This window comes from Haemorhous mexicanus, chromosome W (assembly GCF_027477595.1).
Source record: "Haemorhous mexicanus isolate bHaeMex1 chromosome W, bHaeMex1.pri, whole genome shotgun sequence".
Classification (NCBI taxonomy): domain Eukaryota; kingdom Metazoa; phylum Chordata; class Aves; order Passeriformes; family Fringillidae; genus Haemorhous; species Haemorhous mexicanus.
This window is the reverse complement of record NC_082380.1, coordinates 7,477,689-7,502,655: the sequence shown is the minus strand read 5'-3', so window position 1 is coordinate 7,502,655 and position 24,967 is coordinate 7,477,689. Positions and strand designations below refer to the sequence as shown.

General features: G+C 44.3%; 1 protein-coding gene across 8 annotated transcripts in view; it reads left to right on the top strand.

Moving 5' to 3' along the window:
* LOC132341439 (transcription factor RFX3-like) overlaps window positions 1-24,967 on the top strand; it is a 210,322-nt gene that overhangs the window by 142,850 nt on the left and 42,505 nt on the right. For all 8 annotated transcript variants that reach the window (XM_059873022.1, XM_059873021.1, XM_059873027.1 and 5 more), the window contains 2 exons: window positions 10,297-10,394; window positions 10,708-10,857. In XM_059873022.1, the coding sequence (XP_059729005.1) occupies window positions 10,297-10,394; window positions 10,708-10,857 (248 nt within the window). The remainder of the gene's footprint in view (window positions 1-10,296; window positions 10,395-10,707; window positions 10,858-24,967) is intronic.

Genomic DNA, 24,967 nt, shown 5'->3' with positions numbered 1-24,967 from the left:
ATGTAAGGCCTTTGATACAGTCCCCCAAAATATTCTGTCCACTTAGATGGTGTTGTGGTTTAACCCCAGCTGGCAAAAAAGTACCAGACAGATGCTCTCTCCCCCACTAGCTGCATGGGAAATCAGAAAAAAGTAAAACTTGTGAGTTAAGAACAGTTTAAAAATTGAAACAAATTAAAATATAATAATACTAATATTGTTAATGATTATAATAACAATAATTGTAATTGTAATGAAAAGGAGAGAGAGAAAAAAATAAACCCCAAGAAATACAAGTGATGCACAATACAATTGCTCTCCACCTGCTGACCGATGCCCAGCCTGTCCCTGAGCAGCAATTGATCACTTCCAGCTAACTCCTCCCAGTTTTTATCCTGGGCATGACCTTCTATAGAGTGGAATATCCATTTGGCCAGTTCAGGTCTCCTGTCCCAGTCATGCTCCCTCCCAGCTTTTTGTGCACCTCACTAGCAGAGCATGAGATACTAAAAAGTCCTTGACTTAGGGTAAGCTCGACTTGGGAAATACCAAAACATCTGTGTGTTATAAATATTATTACAGAATCACAGAATCATTTAGGTTGGAAAAGACCTCTAAGACTGAGTCCACCATTTAGCTAATCACCACCTTGTCAACTACACCATAGCACTAAGTATCACATCCAGGTTTTTTTAAAAACCTCCAAGGATGGTGACTCCATCACCTCCCTGGGCAGTCCATTCCAATGTTTACCAACCCTTTCTGTGAAGAAATTCCTCCTGATATCCAGCCTAAACCTCCCCTGGTGCAGCTTGAAGCTATGTCCTCTCATCCTGTCTCTAGTTGACTGGGAGAAGAGGCCAAGCTCCACCTCACCACAACCTCCTTTCAGGTAGTGGTAAAGAATGATAGGATCACCCCTGATCCTCCTTTTCTCCAGGCTAAACAACCCCAGCTCCCTCAACCACACCTCATATGACATACTCTCTAGATCCTTCACCTGCTTCCTTGTCCTTCTATGGACTTGCTCCAGAACCTCAATGTCCTTCCTGTAGTGAGGGGTCCACAACTGGACACAGTACTCGTGGTGTGGCCTCACCAGTGCCCAGTAGAGAGGGACAATTTCTTCCCTGGTCCTGCTGGCCACACTATTTCTGATACATGGCCTTCTTGGCCATCTGGGCACACTGATGGCTCATGTTCAGCTGGCTATTGGCCAACACCTCCTGGTCATTTTACACTGGGCAGCTTTCCACCTGTTTTTCCCTAAGCCTGTAGTGCTGAATGGGGTTGTTGTGACCCAGGTGCAGGACCTGGCACTTGGCCTTGCTGAACCTCATACAATTCACCTCAGTCCATCAATTTAGCCTGTCCAGACCCCTCTTTGTAGGGGTGATCTGCTCCAAAACATTCCACCTTGGGTGGATCCCATCAAGTCCCATAGACTTGTGTATGTCTAACTGATATAGCAGGTAGTGCTATATTTGCTAGCTGGAATGAGTCCCACAGCTGGAATGCTGGGATGAAGGGCTACAGGCTGTTTAGGAGGGATAGGCAGGGCAGGTGAGATGGACATGTGGCACTATATGTAAGGAAGAGGTTTGATTGTACAGCCCTTACAGTTGGCAGTGATGTGGTGGAGAGCCTCTGAGTGAGGCTTAAGGGGATAGAAAACAAAGGAGATATTATAGTGAGTGTTTATTACTGATTGCCCAGCCAGGATGTAAGCAGTGATGAGTTCTTCTGCAAGCAATTAAGAGAAATCTCTGGATCAGTAGCCCACATCCTTATGAGAGATTCCAACTTCCCAGACATCAACTGGGAATATCATCCTGCTGTGACGAGCAGGCTTAGGAAGTCTTGAAGTTTGTGGGAGATAACTTCTTGTCACAAGTACTCTGTGAGCCAACTAGGAAAGATGCCCTCCTAGACTTGTTTGTGACTAGAGAAGGACTCTTGGGAGATGTGATGGTTGGTGACTGTCTTGCCCACAGTGATCAACAGTTGGACTCAATGATCTTAATGATTCTATGATCATGGAACGTTTGAGTTTAAAATTTTCAGTGTAGTGAGAAAAAAACATCAGTAGAGTTGTTACAGTGGACTTTAAGAAAGCAAACTAAGCTATTAAGGGAGATATGTAGCAGAGTACCCTCAGAATCTGCTTTGAGGGCTTAGGGACCCACAAGTTCTGGTCATTTTTAAAAGGTATTTAAAAGACATATAGATGTGGTTCTTAGGGACATGGTTATTTGCTTTCTTCTAGTCCTCATGAACTTTCCCTGATCACCATGACCATTCAAAGATAATTGAGAGTGGCCTCACAGTGAAATCAGCCAGCTCCCTCAGCACTCATGGGTGCACTGATCAGGGGCATGGACTTATGCCTCTCCAATTTTTAAATGTTTTCCTAACTGGGTCGTCCTCTATTGAGGAGAAGGTGTCTTTGCTGCAGACTTTTCCTCTGGTCTCAGAGGCTTCAGATTTCTGAAGGTAGTCCTTACCAGTAAAGACTCAAGTGTAGAAGGCATCCTGTACCTCAGCCTTTGTCATTAGGTTCCCTGTCCCCATTCAGCACCAGGCCCACGTTTTCTCTGGTCTTAATTTTTTCTGCTGATGTACCTGTGGAAACCCTTAATGTTGCTCCTCAGTTTCAACTCCAATTTGGTTTTCCTAACCCCATTTCTGCATACTTGGCCAGTGTCTCTGCATTCCTCCTGGGTCACTTGCCCCTTTTTGCAGCTCCTGTGTGCTTCCTTTTCATGTTTGAGTTTAGTCGTGAGCTCCTTGTTCATCCACGCAGACCTGTCATGTTTGCTTGATTTCCTGCTCATTGTGATGGACTATTCTTGAGCTTGGAGGAGGTGATCTTTGAATATTAAACAGGTCTCCTAGATCCAGAGTGCTCTCCAGGACCGTCTCCCATGGGATTCTTCCAAGCAGGTCTCTGCACAGGCCAAAGTCTGCTCTCCTGAAATTTGGAGTTGTTATCCTGCCATTTGCCTTTTTCCATCCTCTCAGTATACTCAATTCCACCATCTCATGGTTAATGCAGCTCAGACTCCCTCCAACCTTCATATCACCAACAGTTTGTAAGAATTGTAAGAAAAGTTTCCTTGTTTTTAAGAATTTGGTCCAGCAGTGTCTCCTTTTCAGCTCTGTTTTGCCAATTACAAGCTCTCTCTTTTCCCTAACACTCTGCTTACCAACTCATTCCAGTACTCCTTCACTTGACTGTGGGTCATCGTCTTCATTCCCCGTTATTTCTAGTTTAAAGTTCTCCTCACCAGGTTGGCCAGCCTGTTGGTAAAGATGGTTTTGCCCCACTTGGTCAGGTGGATCCCATCTCTAAGTCTTCAAAGAAGGGTCCCCATAGTCATAAAATACAAATGCCAATTGTCATTGCCAGCTGGGCAAGCAACTGTTGACCCACAGGATACTTCCATTCCCCTTCAAGCTCTTGCTTTTCACTGGAAAGACCAATGAGGAAACTACCTGGGCCCCCATACCCTTGACCATTGCCTCTAGATGCATGTAGTCACACTTATATGCTCCAGGTCTCCTCTGGCAGTATTGGTGCTCACATAAATATTTGCAAGGAATAATAATCCGAGGATTGGACAAACCTTGTCAGCATCACCGCAGCATCCCAGATCCAACCCCCAGCAAGCAGTAAATCTTCCAACACAGCAGGTCAGGTTGGCAGATGTGGGCACCAATCCCCATAGCATGGAGTCTCCCATTATCAGTTATCACTTCCTTCTGGTGCTGCTGCATGGCTCAGGCTTAACTAACTCTTGGACAGAGTTCCCAGACCCTCATCTGCTGTGAGGGTACTGCATCTGTTCTTTGTTGGAGATATGCAGGTGAAGCAGGAGACTTCTTTCTGTTTCCAGAAGTCATAGGCTTCCAGCCTTTGCTATTTCCTAATCCAATTAGCACAGACCACCTGATTCTCCTTCAATACAGCTGAGACTTCAGGCTGCAGGGTCTTGAAAAAGATCCACTAGATCTCTCTCACCTTCTCTGATACTGCACAATCTGCTGACCTCTTCCTGCACTTCCTTGGCAACACAGGTCCTGTTCCACTGCATACCTTCTGCAGGCAAGGAAACCGTCCCCCTCTGCCTCAGCTTTAGCAAGAGACCCCAAGCACTTGCTGTACTCTGAGCTGCATCTTCCCTCAGAAGTTTGGTCTGGATTGAGGCCTCTGACTTTATAGGGATAGTTGCTCTGATGGCTGGAGGTGGTACTCTGTGACACATTAACACCATTGCTGAGGACATGAATGCTGTTCTCTCTTCTGACACAAGTACTGCATCTGTTGTCTGCCTCTGTTAGCTATGCTGTAAGAAGCAACTCAGGAAAATATTTGCAAGTACTGCTTTGTAGAAATACCCCATCATAGGCAGGTTTCTTTTTTTTCTGGATAATCAGAAAGGTACCAACAGCAGCTGGCCAAAAAAAAAAAAAAGGGAAAATGTGTTTAATTTTGTAGGGATGCAAACTGATAATTCTATTTTTGAGTTTCATCTTTTTTTCTTTTCCTGATTTTCAGTATGTCCTGGTTTAGGGCAAATTTGGGAGAAAACCGCCAAAGGGGGCCCCTCCAGAAAGCAAACCCACACGGCCCCTCCCCCCAACCGGTTCTGGAAGAATTCCTCAGAGAGAAGTGGAAAGAACCTGTTTATTTAACAGGCAAAGCACCCCCCAGCACACAAAATTAACAATACCAGATGACAACACTCTTTCACTGACAAATTCAGAAAGTCTCTCTTGGGAGTGGTCGCTCTGTTATCAGTCCCTCCGGCGCTGGGGTAGCTGCTGCAGGCCACGAGGTGCAAACTCTTGGTGTTTCCCAGGTCCCAGTCCGGAGCAGGTTCGAGTAGTTCCAAAAAAGGGAAAGGAAAAACAGTCCAGGGAAAAATTCAGACTGCTTAGCTAAACTAACTAATGAGCAGAAGCAAAAAGCAAGAGCAAAGCAAAAAGCAAAAGCCACACTATGTACTACCCCATCTCTGTGTCCTGCCAGCCGTGGGGGAGCAGGCTGATAACAAACCCAAAACAAAACATTCGCTCTTCAGAGCCAGTCTTGAAGGCACAGAACATAATATCCAGCATAAACAGAACAACGACTGGGGATACATGCATCATAACGTCACCCTAGGACAAGTATTTTGGGAAACCTACTCTTTCACATAACTTCCTAATAAATATTACCATAAAATAAATTAATAGTGAAGAAAACTTTTTGAAAAGCAAGCCCTAAGTAAAATTTGGTTAGTTGAAATTTTTGTGAAAACATTTCAGTGTCCACAAAATAAATGAAAAACTACTGTGTGGGGAAAAAGCCACATTTCTTTGTTTAAGAAGAGTCCAAACATTTTATACTTCAGTCAGGAGTAAAATTTATTATCTTATGATTCTAGCAAAAGACCAGAGCCACTGTGTATTAATGGCAATAGATCCTTTCCCCTGAGAATGGCCTTTTTATCTCTTCACAAGTGACAGGATGGATAGCACCAAACTTGTTTGGGAGTTCCTCTTCCAGACAGAGAAGTTATGTTCAAGATATTTTTCATGTTGTATCTGTCAATTTCAGCAATTACAAATACCAGAAAGACTGCAAAATCTTGTTATTTATGTAGAAGAAATATTTCAGATGAGAAACACAAGCTTTTTGAAGGCTTATACAAAAATACATGTTTTCCTTTTAACTTATTTTGCTGTATCATTTAATGTGTGTTTAGTAACACTTTGCAAACTATCTGAATGAGCTTTTTTTTTTATTCTGCAGGTAATAAATAAACATGAGTGAATGCTTTGTTAATTAGCAAGTGCATACAAAAATGTTAATGTAAAAACATGCGGGTTAAATGATCAACAGTGAAACAGAGTGTTTGCTCTTTGCCTGGAAACCTCAAGAAAGAAAAAAGAAAAAGCCCATTCCATAGAGCCAATTCAGAAGTTTTATAAGTCCAAATTAAATTTCAGATGAGCATTAACATTTGGGGATAGTTACACAAACCAGTTATCACTATAAATTTGAAGAAAATAATGCTTTAAAATATAAAATATTTCTTTCTTTTTAAAGCAAATTTGCTAACTTTACTAGAAGAAGTTTTTATTTACAGGATTCATCAATTACTCAAGCTGAAAAAGAACATTTATCATATTAGGTGACTTCCATGAGCAATTAATTCTTACTCTGCCAAAAGTGCTATTTTGCCTCAAACAAAATTCACTGTTTATTTCCACTGTTTCTTCTTAGATGTAGTAAAACCAAAATCACTTATAGATAGTAATATTTCCCTTTTCTGTGTTTTTCTTCCTTATTACTGTAGCAGCATTCATTCTCCACCACCAAATTTTCACACCAGTATGAGTAATCCTACCTTGTTTGTTTAATACATTCTTATATATTCCTTATCGATACCGTCGTTGAACATTGTACATTGCATTTTGTTCTTCAGAACTAAAAGAAAAACATGTTGGCAATGTTTCAGGGTACTTCAAGCTTACTTGAGGAAACTGAACTAGTGCAATAATTGCTGTTTCCTGTGGGGTTTTGCTCTTTAAAAGCAAAAGCACTAAGGCAAAAAATTTATGGCAGAAAATTCATTATGAAAGTTTTCAGGAGATAGGAAACAGTTGTTACAATTACTGATGTACCTGTAGGAATGCCAAAAAGAATTTTCACTGCTGATCATAAGTTTTTTGAAGGGGTCTTAGGTGAAATGGTCAGTTCTGTTTGTTAAATCAGAAACTAAATAATTGTTACATAATATAGAATCAAAGAATAATTCAAGTTGGAAGGTATCTCAGGAGGTCTCTAGTCCAACCTCCTGCTCAAAGCATGGTCAATGCTGAATTCAAACTTGTTTGTTCAGGGCTTTACCCTGTCAGGTCTTGAAACCATCTAAGGATGGAAGCTACACAAAGCTCTCTGGGTGACCAGTTGCACTGTTCAATTGTCTTCTTGGGTTGCTTTTGCTCTGCTTTGTTGTCCCTCTAGCAGATAGGGACAGCTCTGCTGTTCAAGTCCCTCAGCAAAACTGGAGCCTGTAAACATGAAACTTATTCCAGGTACCTGAAGGAGACCTGTATTGGCTTTACATGGCAAGCTTTTGATAGAGGTGGGGGGTGCACAGATGTCTTCTATGAGAAGATACCATGAGCTGTCCCCATGTCAGAAAGGGACACTTTCAACTGGCTCCAAGATGGACCTGCCACTGGCCAAAGTCTAAACCAAAGACATTAGTAACATCTCTGTGGTAACATATTTTAAAAAAGAGTAAAAAAATGGGTCACAGCAGCAGCCAGGAGAGAGGAGTGAGAATATGTGAGAGAAACAACTCTGCAGACACGAAGGTCAGTGAAGAAGGAGGGGAGAATGTGCTCCTATTGCTGGAGCAGAGATTTCTCTGCAGCCCATGGGGAAGACCATGGTGAAGCACATTGTCACCCTGCAGCCCATGGAGGATCCCACATGAGAGCAGGTGGGTGTACCCCAAAGGAAGGTGCAGCCCATAGAGAGCCCATGCTAGAGCAGGGTCCTGTCACGAGCAGTGGTCCCGTGGAGAGGAGCCCATGCTAGAGCAGGTTTTCTGCTGGAACCTTGTCACAATCCACTTGTATAAGCAGGGGTTGTGATGGTTCGTTAACTGATCTCAGAGGGCAAAAAACAACACAAAGGGGATTTCAGTATTAATCAAAACAAATGCACCTTTTTTTGAGTGCCCACAGCAAATGCGATAGAGGGATTAGAAAAGAGATAAAGGATAGAGAGAGAGAGAGAGAAAAAGGGGAAAGTGGTATAGCTACCAGACGTAGAGACGAAATCCTTGTGGACCAGCCAATAGATCCGCTTTGTCACGTCGGGGAGAGTCTCGAGGTCTTGGTTAACTCAGGGGTCTATTATAGTCCCCCGTCGAGGGGGGAACAGGTAAAAGACAATGAAGAATAAGTCTATTGAAAATGGGTACAGACAGTCCATGTTCTGAAACAGGATAAGTCAATCTCAGCAGTGAGCGGGAGCCATTGTTTTCTTGGTCCAGCGACCACATCTGCAGGTAACACTTGGCAGACATCCCGCTTCAGTCAGGCCAGCGCCCCTGTGTCTGAATTATAAGGGTCTCAGTCTCAGTCCTTGGGAGGGAGCTTCAATCTCTGTTCGTCACTGTGGTCGTGAAACAGATGAAGGATTTTCTGTGGGGGACCACCAAAGTTACCCCAGAAAGTTCATTTGGCCAAGAGGTGGGGAAATTCATGGGCTATTGTCGTGAAGCAGGTGCAAGCATATAGGGTGAGTTGCTCCTTTGCCAGGCCCTGCTAGAAAGCAGTATACCATGGCGGCACTGTAAACACAGCTACAATCACTTGGCGAGCATCCACCTCAACCAGGCCAGAACTCCAGTCAGGGTCTTCAGGGTCCCGGTCTCTGTCCTTGTGACAGTCGTGAGGCAAATATGGAAACTTCGGACCGTCTCTTACAAACCTGTGACCTTGTGAGGAGACAAATGCTGGAACAGTCTGTTTTTGTAGGACTTCACCCCATAGAAAAGACCTATGCTGGAGCAGTTTGTGAAGAACTGCAGCCTATGGGAAGGATCCATGTTCAAGAAGGTCGCAAAGGACTGTCTCCCATGGGTGAGACCCCATACTGGAGCAGGAGAAGAGCGTGAGGAGGAAGGAGAGGCAGAGATGGTGTTATGAACTGACTGCGACCCCCATTTCTTGTTGCCCTGGGCCACTTGGGGGGAGGAGGTAGAAGAGTTGGGAGTTAAGTTGTTCCTGGAAAGAAGTGAGGGTTGGAGGAAGTTTTTTAAAGATTTGTTCTTATATCTGTCTCCAACTCTGATTGGCAATAAATTCAATTAATTTCCCCAAGTTGAGTCTGTTTTGCCTGTGATGGCAATTGCTGAGTGATCTCCCTGTCCTTATCTTGACCCATGAGCATTTCTTTGTATTTTTCTCCACTGTTCTGTTGAAAAGGGAGAGTGATAGAGCAGCTTGGTGAGCACCTGGCAGTCAGCCAAGGTCAAGCCACCACAAGACTTCATCTACTTTTTCCTTATGAGGTAGGCTGTATCAGATACCCACAACATCACCCATGTTGTTATGTAGTCTAACCTGGACCCTTAAGCTCTGAACTGGCTTATCATCCATCCCTCAGCAAAGCTCTATGCATTGCAGCTCCTCTTTCATATAGAGCACCTTTTTGTCTTGTTTCCCCCAAAGTTTCTGTATTTATCCATTGCAGCACTCCAGAGAATCCCATAGTTATAGTTGCACGAAGTCTAGTTGGAGGCCAGTAAATACCAGTGTACCCCAGAGGTCAGTACTGGGTCCAACACTGTTCAATGTCTTTATTGGTGATCTGGATGATGGGGCAGAGCATACCCTCAGCAAGTTTGTTGATGACGCAAAACTGAAGAGTGGTTGATGCATCACAAGGTTGTGCTGCTATCCAGAGGGACCATGACAGGATGGAGAAATGGGCTGACAGGAACCTCATACAGTTCAACGAGGGGAAGTGTCAAGTCCTGCCCCTGGGGAGGAACAATCCCACGTGCCAGTACATGCCAACCAACTGAAAAGCAGCTTTGCAGAAAAGGACCAGTGGGTCTTGGTGGACACCAAGTTGAACATGAGCCAGCAAAGTGCCCTTGCTGCAAAGAGGGCTGGTGGTATCCTGGGCTGTATTAGACAAAGTGTTGCCAGTAGGTCCAGGTAGGTGATCCTTCCCCTTTATCCAGCACCATTTGAGTGCTGTATACCTGGAGTCCTGTATTTAGTTCTGGTCTCCCCAGTACAAGAGTGAGATGGACATACTGAAGAGAGTCCAATGAAGGGCCATGAATTGGCACTGCTTAACTGTCCTCAAGGTGAAAAAATTTCTCCTATCAAGTCAGGATCACTCTTTTTCAATTTATGCCCAGTGTTTATCACCCTCCTGCCATGCATCACTGTGAAGAAGCTGAGTCTGTTCTTGATACCTTGTAGGTATTGAAAGCCTTCTATTAGGTCCCCCCTAAACTTTCTCTATTTCAGACTGAAAAACCTAGTTCCCTCAGCCTCTCCTCATAAGGTATGTGCTACAGCTCCCTGACCATGTCAGTGGCCCTCTACTAAACTTACTACAGCTTATCAACATACTTCTTGTAATGATAGGGATCCAAACCTAACTGGATAAATCTCTGAGACAATAAATGCAGTAGTTCTCAATGTGGAATATTTAAATACTGAAGATGCAAAAGGTTTCAAGAGAGGCACATTGCCATCCTTTTCATTTTATTTTTATTTTTTAATGTTTAGGTGCCTTGACTCAGGCCATTCGCAATTTTGCAAAAAGCCTTGAAGGCTGGCTATCCAGTGCCATGAACAATATTCCACAGAGAATGATACAAAGCAAGGTAAACAAAGTTGACTGCAGTTTTCTTATCTTTCTGCAATTGTACACTAGATGTCATTCAAGATCTAAAAATAGCAGCATTTTAACTTTTATGCTAAATGTCATATTTAAGTTAAACTTCAGACATGAACCATGGGGTTGGAAATAACTTTGTTTTGCCAAAAAAAAATAGGAAAAACTGTATTTGTTCCATTATATGTGAATTGCAATATCTGAGGGCTCATAAATTATTACAGCAATTTTAGAATTAAAATAGACAAAACAGAAGACTGGTTGATAATACAATGTGTTAAGATAAATGGATTTCTTCATAGGTTGCCACTGTAAGTGCCTTTGCCCAGACTTTGAGAAGATACACATCTCTCAATCACCTGGCTCAGGCAGCTCGGGCTGTGCTTCAGAACACTTCTCAGATCAACCAGATGCTCAGTGATCTCAACCGTGTGGATTTTGCCAATGTACAGGTACCTTTAGCTTTAAAACCTAGACTTAAAAAAAATTATTTCCACACATTTAAAAAAAATTTTTATTGTTAGTTCTTATTTGATCAAGAAAGCAAGGTGGGAACGTTTTTCTGATCTCTATATATACAGTGATTCAGTCAAAACTTTACAGCTTCTGCTTTGGCCATAAGAAAAATAGAACCTCAGAAACATTATCTATTTCCACTTTCTCTGAAGGCTTCTTATCCTTCAGACCATGCATTCTGCCAGTTTTTATTTAATGCAGATGAAAGTGTAGACTACATGTGTTCTTAGAATGAACAGCATGAACAATACCTGAAGAAGAAATCTTGGATAGCATAGCTTCTGATCTTTCATTGAAAAATACTGATCATAAAGCACTATTTCTAGTACAGATGGTTTAATTATTTTTAATATGTTTCATATTTTTATTTAAAATACAATATCATTAGCATACTTTAATTGCTTGTGTTTACATTTCCAACCTTTCCTAAGTAAATCGTTAGAACTAATTTCCAGTTATCTGTAAAACATCAATTTATTTTTCATTTGGTTTAGAAAAAGGTTTCCCTTTTATCTCTTTCTTCTGCTTAGAAGAAACAAGTTTTTTTCTTCTGTTGCTCAACTAACTTACATGACCCAGATTACTGGTAGTCATACATTTGTCTTCTTTCATTAACAAACATTTTAAAACATTTTAACTTAAAAGAAGTTCAGAACTTCACTAGCACAGTTGAATTCTTTTTGTTTGTTGCAAAGGTCTTTGAATAAATAACGTTTAACACAATATAGTTATATTGCATAATAGTGTGTAAACTACCTAAGATTTAGTATGTTACCAAATATATGGTATATTAAAAATTGTTCTGTGGTAAGATATAGAGTCTATGAAAGTTGAGATATTAACTTGGCATGTGATAGCTAGAGTTTAAGAATATGGTCTTTGTTAAATCAATATTGTTTTTTCCATTTAACAGAAGTATCCATATTAGTCTTATTAAAACTTTAAAATTTAATGTAATCATATTCCATGATAACGCTGTGAATTGCTCTTTATTGCATATAGACTGTGTTTGTCCAATTGTGTGCTATTTATATTACTCATTAGGCAATGAGTAATATATCACAGACTGTGGATAAACACAACAATCCTTTTTTGCCTTTAAAAGAAAGCTCTTTTAAAGTGAGGTGATTAAAAAATGTAACAGAAATTTTATTGGGTCTTAAGTCCTTTGTTGTGGTTTAGGAGTGGTATTCCCCAATTTAGTGTTCCCACTGAAACACCCCAGACCATGTGCCACTCACTCACTCTTCCCCTCCCCGTGTCAGGATGGAGAGGAGAATTGGAAGTACAAAAGGTAAAAAACATGGGTTGAGATAAGAACAATTTACTAGAAACAGCAATGAGATGAGAAAACAAACACTAACAGCAACAATATCAATACCAAAAGTATAGGAATAATTACTAATATATCCAGATGGGACTCGTCTGGCTTGACTAGCCTCTGCTGCTTGACTGAAAGGCGGCAACTGCGGTGTTTTCACCTCAGAGACACCTCTGGCTATGCTGGTTGCTGCAGCTGGTGCTAGAGACAAGTCCAGACATGCAAAGCTCCAGTTTACCTCTGTGCAGATGCTTTAAGGTGAAGTGAAGGAAAGGAGTGAGATTCTGCCAGAGGGTTTTGATCCAGAGTTTTATTCCGATGGCAGGCTTCTGAATCTTGTAACAGCTCTAACAGAATCTCCCAAACCGCATGGTTGCTGGCTCTTTTAAGCCCAGGGAGAGGGGGAGGGAAGGGGTAGGGATCCCACCAACCAGGTGCAAGGTGGGCAGGTCTCAGGTGCGAGGGACACCTGGGAGGGCCAATGACCCCCCAGGGATGCAGAGCATCTTTTGAACTCTGCCAATCACTCGACACCTTTCTGGAATGCCAAGGTTGATAGACAGCACTCAGCAGGGGTCAGGGTGGGGGAAGGAGAGGTGATTGGCACCTGGGAAAGGACCGGGATACCTGAGACAAACTATGACATCACACCGCAACATCTCCCCCTTGTTTTTTTTTAAATTAAGAGGACTGGGTTTGGGGCACGGAATGCTTGCCAAACCACAGTTGGTAAGTTGGTTCCTCCTCTTCAGGAGGGTCACTCTTTTCCGCTGAGGCTTCCATGTCATCCATTGGAGCACTAAGGGCTTCCAAATGGTGGACTTCAGGAGGGGAAGATGAGCTTGAAATTAACTTGTACACTATGCGCTTGATGAGCCCAAAACCAATGCTAACAACTGCAATAAAAATAACTAAAATAAACAGTACTAAAAACGCAGTTTTCAGAATGGATCCCAACCAGCCTAAGAGTCCCCAGCTTTTGAACAGTCCACTCATCCAGTTGTCCGTTTCTCTCTTGATTTCGTTCACCATGGTTTTCATCTTGTCAGTTGTGGCATGGAGGTTCTCTGCTTTCGATGGCAAGTTGAGGCAGCAGAGACTTTCAAATTCTTCACAGCGATGGTTGTGCAGAAGGAGCAGATAGTCTATACGTTTGCTTTGGGCTGAGGGACTATCCAGGAGATCGCTGGTGGAATGATTGTGAGTAGGATGAGGAGCAGACTCAGTGTCATGGTGTCTCAAGACTGCACACGAACAGCGGGACCTAAACTGGTACAAGGAACTTAAGACAAACATATATTATAAACTATTCCAGATAGGAGGCTTAAATGGAATTTCTTCCAGAGAACGCGCACGGCGTTTCCTTCTCCAGGCAACATTAGCAACCTGGGGTGCTTCTGTAGACTTCCCTGAGACCTTGGGGACGTAGGGCCTTATCCATTTGGAAGGAACCCACTTTAAACCCAAGGGGGTGGACGCACAGGCATATTCACATCCCCATGTAACCAATTTGTAAGGTCCCACTGTCTTCCAAGTCTCAGGATCCTTTACCAAGACTGGAGGCTTTTCTTTCATTGACATCTGACTGCTCCCCCCAAAGTGGCGTACGATGGGCATATTCAGGCTGTCAAAAGAACAGTTCAGAAAATTGATTGTGAACAGTGCCCTGGACAACCGGATGTGGGGAGGTTCCACTTTCAGGACCTGATGTTGCTGGTCCAGGACTCTTTTGATATCACGGTGAGTCCTTTCTACTACAGCTTGAGCCAGTCAAGGGGATGCCAGTCTTGTGCTTTACTCCCCATTGCTGCAGGCAGCTCTTGAATTCCTTGGATTTGTAAGTGGGCCCGTTATCAGTTTTCAACTCCTTGGGGATGCCCATGAAAGAAAAAGCCTGTAGGAGGTGCTTTATGGCATCAGAAGATGATTCTCCTGTGTGGGCAGAGGCATAGACTGCTCCAGAAAAGGTATCTATGCTAACATGGACATATTTTTGCCATCCAAATGACTGTATGTGTGTTATATCTGTTTGCCACAGTTCACAACTGTTCAGCTCCCTTGGATTTGCTCCTGCACTCATCGTAGGGAGTGCATGTTGTTGGCAATTTGGGCATGTGTCTACAATTGCTTTGGCCTGTTCTCGAGTGATGTGAAACTGACAAACTAGGCCAGGTGCATTTTGGTGGAAAAGCGGGTGGCTGATTTTTGCCTGTTCAAAAACATTTGGGAGAGGGGCCATCTCTGCAGGCGCAGCAAGGGCATCTGCCCTTCTGTTGCCTTCAGCGATAAACCCTGGCAAGTCAGCGTGTGACCTGACGTGCATCACATAAAATGGTTGCTCTCGGTGGGAAACTAACTTTACAAGTTTTGAGAGCAATTCGAAAAGTGCAATGTTAGACACTTCTTGCAGTATTGCTTAATCTGCCCTGGATACTACTCCTGCCATGTATGCAGAATCTGTAATCAGATTGAATGGTTCTGAGAACCTTTCAAAGGCCCTAACAACTGCAGCCAACTCAGCAACCTGAGGTGAACCTTCCACCTCAGCAATGTCCGTCTCCCACTGCTGGGTTTGAGGATCCTTCCAAGTCATAACGGACTTGTGGGATCTCCCAGATGCGTCTGTAAAGACAGTCAGAGCCTTTTTTAAAGGTCTCTTACTTTGAACACTTCTCAATTTCAGAGCAAATTGAACTTCTTGTTCGAAAATTTTGTGGGCAGGCCTCTGGACAGAAATTTGTCCTGAGTAGGAATCTAGAGCTAACTGCAATGCTTCATTTTCCTGAAGCAATTGTTCCAATATTTTCTTAGTATTTTGGCCCAATTTTAACTCAACTGGAATGTGAATGCACTCAAAGTCACACCCTGCTAGCTCCCTGATCCGGGTCCTAGATTTCCTGACCAGTTCTGCTACTAGCTCTTGGGGCATTGTCATTCTCTTGGACCTTTGGTGGCTAAGGAAAACCCACTCTATGATCAAGAGAGGGTGCCTCTGTTCCTGGCCCTTTTAAGGTGTTTCTTTTGCCTTAGGTGTTTGTTTTTTCTCCCACTGGAAAATGATTCCATGGAGGTGTGGAAACTTACCTGAGATGATAAATTTGAATGGCAGATCAGTCTGACATCGGTTGGCCTGTCTTGTGAACATTGCTGTCTGAACTTTTTCTAGAGCTTTCTGTGCCTCAGGGGTAATAGCCCTAGGAGAACTCGGGTCCTCTCCCCCTTTCAATAAATTGAAAAAGAGGGGCAAGGTCTTTGTTAGTCAGACCCAGCCAGGGCCTTACCCAATTTAAAGACCCTCACAACTTGTGGACATCTGCAAGGGTCTTGATCTTTGTATTGATTTCTAATTTTTGAGGAACAATGGTCCTATTTCCAGTTTCTAAGCCCAAATACTTCCAAGGTGGCATCTTTTGAATTTTCCTTTCCTGGAGCTCGAACCCTGCAACAATCAGTGCATCGATTGTTAGGCCAAGCGCGTGGATGAGTAAATCATCATTGGGGGCACACACAAGGATATCATCTATATAATGATAGGTGATGGCCTTTTCTGCGGCTGCATGCACTGGGGACAGCAGGGAAGAGACATACAACTGGCAGATCGCTGGCGAGACTTTTAGTCCCTGAGGAAGAACTTTCCAATGGTACCTTTTCATAGGGGCTTCCATGTTGATGGTGGGGACTGAGAATGCGAAATGCGGTGCATTGTCCAGGGATAGGGGAATTTGGAAAAAACAATCTTTTATATCAATAATAGCTAATTTCCAATCTTGGGGAAGCATCGCTGGGGATGGCATGCCAGGTTGGAGAGAGCCCATATCTTCAATGACATTATTAATTTGTCGGAGGTCATGGAGTAGCCGCCATCTCTGCTTGTCAGCCTTCTGGATGACAAACACTGGAGAGTTCCACGAGGACATGGTCTCCACAATGTGACCCTTTTTTAGTTGCTCTTCTACTAGCTCCTCGAGCGCCTTCAGTTTCTGTTTACTGAGCGGCCACTGTGCTACCTGAACTGGCGTGTCTGTCTTCTAATTCAGTTTTTGTATAGGGCGCTTTTCAGTGACCGCTGCCCAAAAATCCTGTGGAGTCTGGAATATCAATTGTGACTCCTCACTGAGACATTAAATCTCTCCCTAGAAATGGTTCTGGATAATCTAACACAAAAAGGCATATATTTGCTAATTTTCCATTTGGCACCTCAATTTGGATGATGCTCTTGGATTGCCTTGCCAATTGCATGCCCCCTACACCTCGAACGTGACCAGCCACGTTTTGCAAAGGCCAATGTGCTGGCCAGTCCTGTGCTGGGATCACTGTGCAGTCTGCACCTGTGTCTACGAGAATCTCAATGGGTTTTGACTCCCCACCCCCACTGACATTACACCAGATTTTGGATTTGTCCTTCCCAATAGCTTGGACCTGGGCGACTGTGGGCCCTTGTTTTTCAAGGACACTTGAGTTGCCTTCAGGTAAACTCGGCACTGTGATGGCTTGTGCAACGATTTGTCCTTTGGGAAGAAACAGGGGCGGGTGGAAACAGTGCAGCCCGAGAACTAATTGCTCAGGATCTGACGTTGTCATTCCTGGAGTAATTTCTATCTCTTTTGGTGTGTGTTTGGCGTCCCCAATGAGGATGTACTTACAGTGATTTTGGTCCAAGTACCCTGCTGTTGTGGGTTGACGGAGACAAGATGCCAGTCAGTATCTTTCAGGTGTAGTGGTTCTGTCAGCTGCAATCTGAAAGGCTCATTGACAGAAACAGGGGTTAGAACAGATTTGCTTAAGTCAGAGCAAAGGTTATTTGGTGTCACATCTGATACTGGATCAGCAAAAGTGGTCCTTGAAGCATCTGCTTCATTTAGAGAAATAGGGATGTTACCATGTGCTTGGTCTTTTTTGCTTCCCTCATTCCCTTGGCCTGCTCTTTTTGTGTCTGTGCTCCTGGCAGGCCGGCCCTCCCCATTCAGTTTTTTTGTTGTTGTTGACCCCCTGGGAGTGCTTGTAGTTCTCCTCCCCTGCCATTTCTAAATTCATCAAATTGCTTTTTCAGGGGGCACTGGTTACTCCAGTGCCCAAGATTGTTGCAAAGCAGTCATGGCTTTGTGGCGTCAACCATTTCTGGTGTTCGCTGCTGCCCAGTGTGCTGCTGTGCTGAGGGAATGGAGGCAGGGCTGGCAACGGCGATTTACTGTGGTGGTCTTGGCAGCAGCTTTGGTCTGGTATCTTCATCTACACTCATCAGAGGCACTTTCCTGTTACAGACTAGAAGCATATCTTTTAGTGAAGGGCGGGGTTCTAGAGGTAAGCTTAAAATTGCTGCTCGACACTGTTCATTTGCATTTGTAAATGCCATTTCCTCTAAAACCTCTTCCCTTGCATTCTCTTTTTTAACTTGGATTTCAATAGCTCTAGTTAACCTTTCTACAAATTTCAGAAAAGGCTCTGATGGTAGCTGCTTGATCTTACTATATGGCTCGAATGGGCCTTCAGGTTGGAGGGTAAAGAAGGCTTTTTGAGCAGCATCTTTGACTCTGTCAGGTGCTTTTACAGGAATTACTGCAGCTTGGATTGGGGCTAAAGACCATTGGCTCTCACCTGAGAGATGCTCAATGGTAATTGGCAAGCTATTGGCATCTTTTCCTGTGTTTGGATCAGCATGCAAGTCTGGGAGACCCTCTTTTAGCAGCTGTTTCCATGCCAATTCCCACAATTTGAATTCTGTAGAGGTCATGAGGCACGAAAAAAGCTTTCTTTAATCATGTGGGACTACTACAGTCCTACCCAGTTCAGCATTTAAAAGGCCACGGAAGTATGGGCTGTATAGGCCATACTCTTTGTGGGCTTTGATGATTTCTCTCATCATTTCTTGTCCAAAAGCTTTCCAGTCAGCAGTTGGGGGTCCTCCCCTTTGCCCTGCATGCTGATATGTAACAGGGCCGAATGAGAAAGTGGGACCCTTTATTGGGTTTGCGGTTCCCTGCTCCGTATCCTTTGAATCAGAAGCATTGGGATCACAGGTGCAGCTATGGGGACAAGCAGTGGGTATGCCCCCACCGTGGGAACTCGGGGAGGGGATACTGTGGGAACAGGGGGCAGGGACAGGGGGCTGGCAGGGGGCAGGGACACCTGGTGACATCCCATCGGCAGACGCCCTCAGGGAGGGGTAGAGGGGCAGAGCTGAGGGAGTGGCAGGTAAGGTGGGGGGAGGGAAGGTGTCACGAGGATCAGGAGGGGTGGGGGATGGGGAAAGATTTTTGGGATGCTTAGGGGAATCATGGGAAGAAGGAGACCAGGTATGGCATGGTGCCACGTGGCATCCTCCATTTTCTTGGCCCCCTAGGGTCTGGGAGACATTTTGGGGGTCACTGCCCTCTGAAAAGCTAACACATGCTCTGGGTTTCAGAGCAGAGGACACAGGAGTTTGGGGACAATTCCACACGGTCTGGCCAGAACTTTGTGGACAGGGGAACTCAGGCATTTTAAAGTGCTCGGGGAGCCAGCTTCCCTGGGCATGAGGAGAGTCTGCTCTCTTTAAAATACCAAGTTTTGGGGTAGAGGGTTCAGAGTTGGGGAGAAACAGGAAGAGCAGAGGTAGATATTATGTGGCTTTTCCTCTACTTCCCTTTGTTGTAAATGATCAAATCAGCAGCCAAATTTATAAAAAATGTTTTAACTTTTTTAGATCGACAACCAGATAGAATATTATAAAACCGCCACAGCCAAGACAGCGTCAACCCCGGACTTTGACGCTGGGTGAACCTGGGTCAAACTGACGTAGTGTCAGCGTCTCCCCAAAGTTTCACACCAACTGCTCCTGGTAGCCAGTTTTTATACAGTTTATTCCGCCTGAAGCAGAAATGACATAAGATTTCTCTATGTACCTTCATATGTATAACAGGGACTATACAGATTCAGACCCATACAAAAGTTAATCCATAGGTTTGGATGGCTGTCTGAGCTCCTCGAAATGGTCTTCTTTTCACTTGTAGCCAGGACTTTGCAGGTCCTCGATGTAATCTCTTCCAGGTGCAGTTCCTTGAATGTTCTGGACATTGCTGGGAAATGGCTGCTTATTGCCGGAGAAGGACTCATTCATTCGTTAATAGTCATGAAGGCCCTTCTTCTGGCCTTGGGGGTCAGAGGCATGGTTGGATCTTATAATTTTTATACAGTTACAAAGCATGAATTATCTCTATCATATACTACACCTTTGTTTGAGTAAGGCTGATTGAACTTGTAAACTCCAAAACACAAATTTAGCTGAGGAAGTGTCCCTGGACTTTCCCAAGGTTATCAATTCATGCCCTACTTTGTCCCAGAATTGGATATTGTGGACTTGTTCAGGAGAAATTTGTGGGAAGTGTAGAAAAAGCCACTTTGTAAACCGTTTCAATTTTCCCTTAGAAAATGTTACATTTCCACTAACTAAAATTCCAACAATCTGATAATACACTCCTTTTTGTGCTGTGCTTAACTTAGAGCCCATTTTAGATGTAAAAGGCACAGCACAATCTCCCGCTGACCGAAAACAAAACCAAATAACTACCGATTTCCAAAAACCACAGTTAAGAAGCGAAGACACGCAGACCTTTAGCCCTAAACAGCGCAGCACTACTTGCTGATTTTAAAAGTGCCGCCGGCAGGGAATCAGAACTCACTACGCCACGCCAGGGGATAGACAGAGCCCCCCCCAACCCACACCACGCAGCAAACCGAGAAAGTCCGAAAGCCGAGCAGAAATCTCCCCCCCCCCCCCCCCCCCCCCCCCCCCGGCGCAGGGAAAACCGAAACCAACAATACTTGACCTCTGCCACACTACCCTGACCTGGAAAGGACCCCTTTTCCCATTCCTGGAAAATTACATGAGATAGTATAGAATAGCCTTCGGGTCCTAGACATGCCCCTTCTTGGCTACAGTAAAAATTAACCCTGTCCTGGCCAGAACCAGGACATCATCCACCCCTACACCTTCCAACTATATACAGATATATATATATACACACACATATATGAACAATCATAGGTGTCATTGCCATAGTCAATGGCCATCCCTCCAAGATGTCTGTTGAGTTCATTTAGTCCATGACTGTAGGTTCTATCCATCCTAGATTTCTCCCAGGGCAGGAGAGCTGGTGTGCTGCTGGCTGGTTGAAAGCTGCATCAGGACTGGTGTATCTGGAGCACTCCATCCTCATTGTCCATAGTAGTTGTGACATACAATGGCAGTATCATTCAGTAACCAGTATTATACAATTCAACATTGCAGACTGTTCTCACCCAAAAATCAAATCTCCTTAAGGTACAACTTGACTTGATCCACCTTGTCCTTCAATAACTTCTGCAACTCACCATGTAGGACTCCATATGGCAGGTTTCTGTTTTCAATGGAGCCTTACAATACAGCAGGAACTGTCAGTGAAGAGAGTGCATCGCTTTTCATTTTCTGGTAGCTGATTATATGGTGGAGCCTCCTCAGCATGTGTTACCTTCTCCTTCTCTTCCGATAGTCCAAAATTTTCACCTTCAGGCCAGTTCATGATGACTTTCAAGATTCCTGGGTGATTGGGGTTTCCTATTCAAGCTTGCTGTGTGATCAGTGCAACCCACTTATTCCACGTAGCATCAGTGGCCTGATGTGTTGAAGGGACTTTCCCTTTGAACATCCAGCCCAGCACTGGAAGTCAGGGTTCCAGGAGGAGCTGTGCTTCAGTAACAATCACTTCTGAAGCAGCTCAAAGCCCCTCATAAGCTGACAGTATCTCTTTTTCAGTTGGGGTGTAACAGGCCATAGATCCTTTGTATCCCTGGCTCCAAAAACCTAGAGGTTGACCTCAAGTCTGCCCTGGTGCTTTCTTACAGAGGCTCCAGGAAGGATCATTCTCCCTGGCTGCGGTGTAAAGCACATTTTTACATCCTGTCCTGTCCTGATTGGCCTAAGGGCTACTGCATGAACCGTCTCCTGTTCAAAAGCTTGTTGTTCAGGACCCCACTTAAAATCATTCTTCTTCCATGGCACTTGATAGAGAGGATTTACAATCTGACTGTAATCTGGAATATGCATCCTCCAAAAACTCACAGCACATAGGAAAGCCTGTGTTTCCTTCTAGCTGGTCAGTGGGAACATAGCTGCTATTTTGTTGACCATATCCCTTGGAATCTGATGACATTCATATTGCCATTTTATTCCTAAAACTGAACTTCCTGGGCAGGTCCCTTGACCTTCCTTTGTTTTATGGCAAAACTGGCATTCGGGAAGATTTGGATTATCTTCTCCCCTTTCTCAAAAGCTTCCTCTGCTGTGTTGCCCCACAGGATGATGTCATCAATGTACTGTAAGTGTTCTGGAGCCTCACCCTTTTCCAGTGCAGTCTAGATCAGTCCATGGCAAATAGCGGGCTGTGTTTCCACTCCTGAGGCAATGTTGTGAATGAGTGTATTAAGTTCACCTAATCACCAGCGAAAGTTTAATATAAAAAGCCACATCATGACAAAGTTCATTGGCAAGGTTCACTCTTTTATTTACTAAATGCTTAAAACACACAGAGAAAAAGCAAACAAAAATCCAAAATCAGTCAATCCAAATCAAAATAAACACAAAACTATCTATGTGGAGGCTGAGACAGGAGGAGGGGAAGACAAGAGGCTAGGAAATGGTAAGGGTAAAAAAGGAATATGATAGACACTCCTGTTGAGTCACAAGCTTCAGAGTAGACTCCAATGATAAACTGAGCCCTGGACTTTATGAACAGCACTTCATTTAACTTAAACAACAGCATTTAAACTTAATAGTACTTAAACACAATCGATAAGTTAAGCAATTTAGTGAAGGATTCATATAGAATTTGCTATACTACAACAGTAACTTACTTGCAGTCCTAACTTAGTTACAAATCTAAAGTACTTGAGAATCTAGGAGAACAACATTCCTGGTATATTTGCTACAGCATATGCAAACTCGCATGTACAAAGATGGTACCTGTGAAAACCCCCCCCCAAATTCAGTGAGATCTTCACTTCAGATGCCATTGCATCTTCTCAGAGGGTGAAGGGTTGACTCCTGAGGAGTGAGGGTATCAGCCCAGGATCCATTGTTGCCATTTAGTGATCCTCCGAGTATAGCAAATTTGAGAGTTCGCTGGCTCTGAGAGACCCTACTCAGAGGGACATTGCTGGTAACAGCCTGCTGCAGTCCAGGAGAGCTCAAACGATCTTACTTAGGAACACTGTTGATAGGGTCACAAGAGAGTGGACTTTAGTCATAATAATTTTCTATTCTGGCTGCAACTCAGGTCAGTAACTTTCTTTGAAACCTTGATTTAAAAAATATTATTCCACTTGGGTTGTTATTCAGGAAAGAAAAATAAGTTTCCAAGGCTGTTAATTAAAAAACAGGAGCTCATTAGACAGCACAGGTTCCTGGGAACAGACAGTGGTTTTGATAAGCTCAAGAGGAGCTGTTTGTGAAGGCTCCTAATGAGCATTTCTCAGATCATAATGAGGCCTGGTGAGGGGGGTATGCACTACCACAGGCAGTTGGTTCCAGGTGTACTGGTGTCATGGTTTGACCCTGGCACAATGCCAGTGCCCCCATGAAAATACTTTCTCCCTGGTGTCTACTGTGAGATGTGATCAGAAATAGAGCAAAGCAGGCTCTAGCTTAGAAATAAAAGGAAAAAAACTTTATTAACCTACAACTATAAAAGAAACACACAGAACTCAGGATGAAAACCTTCCAAAACATTCCTCCTCCCCTGACCAAATTTCCAATACATCCACCCCTCGATCATCAACTCTCAGTCCATCACCACCCTTTAGATAATCAATTCTCAGTTCATCAGGAAGAGAGGAGTCCCTCTTGCACCATGGGCTTCCCCAGGAAACACAGTTGAAACCTCGTATGTTTCCATGTCACACGTGGCACCACCCGGAGAACATTTGCCATCGTGACATCTTCCTTTCATGTACAGTGCTCTCACCACTGTGCATGGACCAGAGCTGTTTCTAGGGTTCCCCTTTTAAGGGTGCCTTGCCCAGTTCCAAAAAGAGCACAGTCTCTCATTTTGGGACACCTGTCCCCCCCAAATTTCACCCCCTGGGGCCGAGGGGTCTCGAGAACAGAGATCCTCTTCTCTTCCACCGAAGATCGAGGGCACCACCGCCCTCCTCACCCGTAGTCTCTGTTCACGCACTCCTTCGCATCACATCACTGCACTCTCTTGGCTCTGAGCCATTGCCTCCCCCCCGAAATGCAGTCTCTGTGTCACAGGAAAAAAAATACTTCTGTCCATGGCTATACAAGAAAAGTCCAGCCAAAGGATACTCCATCACCTCCTCCCACCTAGGATTCTTCTGAACTCTCGTGGCCCATTTCCTCTTATCTCATCTCTGTCTCTCTTCTCATTCAACTCCAGGAGGAATCAACATTTGTAAGGTTTCCATCATCTAAGAAAAGTGTTAAAAATCTCAGGCTCTGCCTGTCCAGAACTCCCACGGCTGCCTTGACAGGCACCTTCTCGCTGCACCCCCCCTTATTCTTCATGGCCGGCCATACTATCAAGTTTCAAGGTGGCACAGGCACAGACACCAGCTCTCTCTCTCTCTCTCTATTTCGGGGGCGGGGGGGGGGGCTGCCCCAAGCCTCTCAGTGCTCCTCCACCCTTCCGTCTTGCAGGGCCCTTCACCTCCCTTCTCTGTCCAAGGCCTGGCCTACCTCATCCAGCCGCATGGCTTCTCCTCCCCCGCCCGGCTTCCCCTCCCCCGCCCAGCCTGCAGCTGGGCAGGGGAGGTCTGACCTCTTTCACAGACAGAACCCAAGAGAGCTTCCTCCTGGGAGTTCTCAGCTTTTAACCCCCCTGTGTTCTCAGAGGTGTATCCATGTCCTCAGTGGCCACACCAGGTGCCAATATTCAAATCTGAGCACCTATTGGTTTGACCATAGCATCCCAAAAAGCTCGCTTCCTCTCAAACCAGGACAACTGGACACCCCTCCAGGTGAAAGCAAACTGTGGCCTGCACTATGCTGCTAAAGGAATGGAGAAAACTGCATTAGCAATATTGATGGTGGCACCACTTTGCTGCCTTGGACTCCAGTTCATACTGAAGTTCCAGCATGTCCCACACAGCAGCACTCAGTGGTGTTATGACTTTGTTCAGGTCATGATTGTCCACTGCCAGTCTCCACTCTCCATTACACTTACACACTGGTCGGATAGGACTATTAAAGGGTGAGCAAGTCTTGCTGAGCACTCCCTGGCTCTCCAGTTCACAAATCATCTCATGAATGGGGGTCACAGAGTCTCAGTTGGTGCAGTGTTTTTGGCAGTGCGCTGTTGTGGTAGAAATTGGTACTTGTTGTTCTTTGACCTGCAGGAGCCCCACAGCAGAAGGGTCCTCTGAGACACCAGGCAAGGGATTCAGCTGTTGAATTCCCTGTCTCCACATGTCATGGGATGAGTGGGCGCTTCAGACAAGCCCTGCCTTAGCCTCAGATTTTGGCAGGAGTTTAAATTTAAGGAATCACTCTGGCCCAGCCAGTTATAGTGATGGTGAATCAGGTTTATTTATAAAAATAAATTATTTATTAAACAGACAGGAAATAAGAGAGGAAAGATCTTAATCAGAGTTGCTTAATACACAGTATAAAATTAAACTACTAGTAGATTACAGCATAACATAAAACAGTGCACAATATCAAGGTACCATATTAACACTAGCAAAAGAAATAG